This window comes from Camelus bactrianus, chromosome 12 (genome assembly GCF_048773025.1).
Source record: "Camelus bactrianus isolate YW-2024 breed Bactrian camel chromosome 12, ASM4877302v1, whole genome shotgun sequence".
Lineage (NCBI taxonomy): Eukaryota > Metazoa > Chordata > Mammalia > Artiodactyla > Camelidae > Camelus > Camelus bactrianus.
The window spans coordinates 6,757,153-6,762,203 of NC_133550.1; the positions used below are offsets into that span (position 1 = coordinate 6,757,153).

Genomic DNA, 5,051 nt, shown 5'->3' on the forward strand with positions numbered 1-5,051 from the left:
AAAGATGGCAAATCAGAGTTTCCTTCCTTGTGCGTCACTAATTTATCTACAAAGGACAACTGTAATAACAGTGTTAGTGTCAACCTCCTGCTCTCTGTGTTCTAAGAGCAGTGGACACACATGTCTGAGATTAGAACCAACTTCTACTCCCACATACTATTCAGGTATCTTCAAAACTTCCAGCCAGACCCATTCTGAGAGATGTGTCCTGTGGCTGCCACAGTCTCTCTCTGCCTGGCAGTGTGCCAAATCAGTGCCCAGAAGACTCCAAATACGGCAGCAAAGCATAAAGTTTAATGCTTATCAATATGATTTAGTGATGACCGAGACCTGGACAGAGGAAAAGACTCACAGGATAAAATGACAGAGTCAGGAAACAAAGGTCTCAGAATCTTAAAGGCCAGATAGGCACCCACCCCACAAAATTCAGAGAGGTAGCAAGAAATCAGAGTTGGATCTGGGATCTGCAGCATCGCCTGCACTGGGAGAATTTCCACAGGTTACTTACAGAGGGAACCAGGAACTAGTATGTGAAGGAGATGAGGGTCAGTGACAGACACATGATGAAGTATCAGATAGTATGTGAAGGGGAACACAGAAAGAAAAGAGGAACAGACAGAAACATTTATACAAGAACACAGAAGTGAGAGGGGTAAGTCAGCTAAAACGATTTAAGTGTTGGAAATTTATGAACATTTCATAAGAAAGGACAGGTACAGACAGTCATTATTGGGTGCCATGTCTTTCCTAAGGACCTAGGAACAGGAGAAATGACAAAAACTTCATGAATAGAATCAGTGTTTTGCATTTTGTTGCCTTTATCCCACTGTATGAATCTTCTATGCACATCCTTCATGTGTGTTTTAAATCTGTTTTATTCTTTGTGCTTAAATCAATTTGTATTGATGTTTTACTGTGAAAATATTAACCCTGCCAAAAAAAAAAAAAACAAGCTTTATGAGTCAAGCCACTTGCACAGGAGCCTTGGGGCTTTGAAAGAGCCAAGCCCAGTCCAATGGGATGCCAGTTCGGGTCAATTTGAATGAAAGGCAGGTAACATGACCTGCTTCTGTTGGTTGCCATTAACTTCATTTTTCCTACCCTGGGAAACTCCAGTTGTCATCATTGATCCTGCCTTTTAACCCTTAGATCTACTGAGGGCCAACAATGAAAAACCGAACCACATTTACTGAATTTATCTTGCAGGCCTTTACAAATCGACCAGAACTCCAAGTGGTGATATTCATCTTTCTGTTCCTCACCTACATGTTGAGTGTCCTGGGAAATTTGACTGTCATCATACTCACTCTGATAGACCCCTACCTCAAGACCCCCATGTATTTCTTCCTCCAAAATTTTCCCTTCTTAGAAATTTCCTTCAGGGCCATTTTCATTCCCAGATTTCTAACCAGTATGACAACAGCAAATAAAGTCATCAGCTTTGCTGGCAGCCTGATTCAGTATTTTTTTGCTATATTTCTTGGGGCCGCGGAGTTTTATCTCCTGGCTTCTATGTCCTATGACAGCCACGTGGCCATCTGCAAGCCTCTGCACTACCCAACCATCATGAGCAGCCGAGTCTGCGTCCAGCTCGTGTTCTGCTCCTGGCTGGGGGGGTTCCTAGCTATCTTTCTCCCAGTCATCTTGATGAGCCAGGTGGATTTCTGTGCTTCCAATGTTCTGAATCACTGCTACTGTGACTACGGGCCCCTCCTGGAGCTTGCCTGCTCAGACACAAGCCTCTTAGAACTGATGGTCATCTTCTTGGTGGTTGTGACCCTGGTGGTTACTCTGGTGCTGGTGACACTTTCTTCTACATACATTATCAGGACGATTCGGAGGATCCCCTCTGCCAAAGGACAAAGGTCTTTTCCACAGTCCCTTCCATATGATTGTCATCTCTCTCTCTCTTATGGCAGCTGCATGTTTACGTACATTAATCTTCCTGCAAAAGAAGAAGGTGTTTTCAACAAAGGAATAGCTGTGCTCATTACTTCAATTACTCCCTTGTTAAACCCTTTCATTTACACTCTAAGAAATCAGCAAGTGAAGCAAGCATTCAAGAACACCACCAAAAAGATTGTGAAGCTTTAAATATCTATCTATATATATGTATCTCAAGGAAATACATTCCACTTAATAAATATGTACCGAATGTCTACTATATTTCAAGTGCTGAACCAGCACTTGAGGACAAAAGTATAAACGGCATATGCCCTAATTTCAAGCAATCTATGATCTAATGTGATAGAAATGTGTGTAAACTGTAAATTGATGTCATAAGTTAAAAAAAAATAATATGGAAAGTGTTACTAGAGAAAGTTGACTGAGGATCCGTGAAAAGAACAATTGGAAATAATTAACTGCTTTCTGGAAATTACTTGAAATTTAAGAGGCAAACTTCCTGCTTATTTAGGAGTGGGAAAGTAAAAATTTAGAGCAAGAAAGAGATCATAAAGGTATTTATTACAAAGTGTGGAGTTAGCTGGATCTTGGTGAGCCAAGAGACGTTTAAGAAAGGAGGTGATGTTATCAGCATTGTCTGCGAGGAGGTCGAGCACGGGCACTGCTCTTCACCGGGGAGCGCTGGAGACCATGCTTCTATCAAAGTGTCAATAATTTTTTATTCTCCTTTCCTTTTTCATTTCTGTTTCAACTGTAGCCATTGTAACTTCCATCCTCCCATAAAGAAAAAAAGCTTTACATTTGATCCACTTTCCTCCAAATGACGTGAAAATTCTCAAGATTTTGTCAACTTACACATCCGTTTTCTAGAAGTTATGGTTAGGTTTCTAGAGGGAAGGTTAGAATCCTCTCACTTCTCCTGTTGGTGGTTTTCATAAACTGACACTTTTTAAGGTTATGAGTCACCGACTCTCCCTCTTTGGTAGTCTCGCATAATTCTTTTTCTATTGTGATTTTATTTTGATCTTTTTGTTTATTTTGTTAGGTATTATAGAGGACAAATTCTGTGATATGACTTCATTTGTTTAACTTGTTCCCAAATTTTTGCTTTAAAAAAAAAAAACATAAGCCATGGATAACTGTTTCTTAAGTAGAGAAGAATATAAGGTATTCATACAGTTTTATGTCTAGAATGCTCCAAATTTTAAGTCTCTGCAACCAACTGGAAATGGACTACCCTACCAAGAACTCTACATGGAGTCAAAGGGAGAGCAAATTCAATCTGAATCAATGTCAGTGGAACAGGGCATTTTGGAAATCTGAGTATTTGTACATTGTTTGGTACTATCCTAATTCATTGCAGAATGCTGATTACTGTTTGGGGTACAAATGGAACATCATCTGATGTATTCACATCTGTTATACGTTGTAGTAACACTGAATGGCACAATGCTCCTCAAGCACTTAAGGAGCAAACTGTACTGGACTGATCGTGAGACCAAACTCCCAGAACCCCAGAAAGCACTGAGGAGTGTACGGTATTTTTAATAAATGGCCTCTTATATAAAGCCACTGCTGTTTTGAATATCTGGGTTTCCTTGGTGGATAAGCTAGAGATTAGTGGTGACTTTCAATTTATTCCAACTTCACTGAACTGTTAATAAATAGAGAAATGTTCTTAAACAGCCACACCTGAATCATTAAGTTCCCCCAAATCGACATTCCTACCAAAACCTATGATGAAGTGGGAGACAACGCCACATTGTGGTTGAAAATACAGGCTTTCGCTCAAATCCTGGATTCTCAACCTTCTACCCAAGTCTCCTTACAACAGTTTTTCACCTCTCTAAAGCTTACTTTTCTCAACTCTAAAATGTGGATAATAATAGTGTCTATATTTTAGGATCGTTTTGAGCATTAAATGAGATAGTATTAAAAAATTTAAAGCCATTGCTAAGTGTTTAATAAATGATATCCATTATAACAGTATGGTAATAATAACCAATGTCCTTTTCAAGAAACTCAGGCTTAACTGGTAAGAATAGGTATTAAATTGTTTGGTTTAACCCGAGACTGTAAAGATGTTGGCCATTCTACTTGCCGCAAGGCCAGCTTGTTTCCATTCGTCTTCTGTCCAGCTGCATCCTTGGTTAGCCAGGTCTAACCCGCACTTCAGATAAAGCCAATCAGAACATCTGGCAGCAGACTGTTAGGACTGGGCTACTGCCAACTCCCCGTGCCCCAGACGCCAAGTATGCAGAGAGAAAGAAGAAGACTACTTGTGTAAGTCAAAGTTCAAGAATATGAGCCAGGGCTCCACCCAGTCTTCATAATAAAAGCATTTTGAAATGAAATCAGGAGGGAATGTGTCACCTTCTACAAGAGCTTGTCCAGAAGACAAAAGAAAAAGACAAGTCATGCTCTTCTGAAACTGTCCACCTGGCTATCTTTATGTTAATATTGACTTGGAATGTAACCCAAGTCACAGAAAAGCAAAGGAATGAGCTTACTAATTCTGCAGCTGAACCTTTAGAGCATTCAGGGTCTAATCAAGTCAATGGGTTTCATCCTCCTATCACCGCTGTTGATAAGAATCAAAAGAAACAGCTTTACAGCCTCATATTCCCAGGATAGTATCAGCAGGGCTGGGGTGAGGGGAGAATAAAAGCAAGTGAGACTGGATCTACTGCACCAAGTGTTCACTCCTCTCTTCTCTCTCCCTGAGCCCCCAGAGCTTGTGGGCTTATGAATTATAAATCTAAACCCAAAGCCACTTCTTGCAAAGAGTTTAAAATAAAATTCAAAAGGAAAGGAAAGAATTTTTTAAGAAGTCAAGCAAGGTAAGAACAGCTCTATAATGACTTGGGTTTTCCAGCCTAAGGATCATCTTTGTCATTTCTTTAAATTCACCCAGAAGGTCACAAACCAGGGCTTAAGCTTCAGCCCTTACACATCACTAGACAGTATCGCTGAAGCTCTGCAGGGGTTATGAGTTCAGAAGCCACAGTAACCACCCATCTGAGGAATACAGCCACTGTGAAGTGGGGGCTGGGTGGGGAGCAAGATTACACACAAGACAACAGAGGAAGGGAAGAATTATAGGAACAGAAACATCAAGAATTTAACAAGTTTATACTGTAGAGCAT

General features: G+C 40.3%; 1 protein-coding gene across 1 annotated transcript; it reads left to right on the top strand.

The window, feature by feature from the left end:
* Positions 1 to 1,167: 1,167 nt before the first annotated feature.
* On the top strand, positions 1,168 to 2,108 carry LOC105062155 (olfactory receptor 6C4-like). The gene has a single exon (XM_010946354.3). It carries the CDS (start codon positions 1,168 to 1,170, stop codon positions 2,092 to 2,094), a length of 927 nt encoding a protein of 308 aa, XP_010944656.2. The 3' UTR covers positions 2,095 to 2,108.
* Positions 2,109 to 5,051: the final 2,943 nt, after the last annotated feature.

Excerpts from the sequence above, each read along its gene's own strand:
- LOC105062155 (XM_010946354.3), top strand. The coding sequence starts at position 1,168 with ATGAAAAACCGAACCACATTTACTGAATTTATCTTGCAGGCCTTTACA.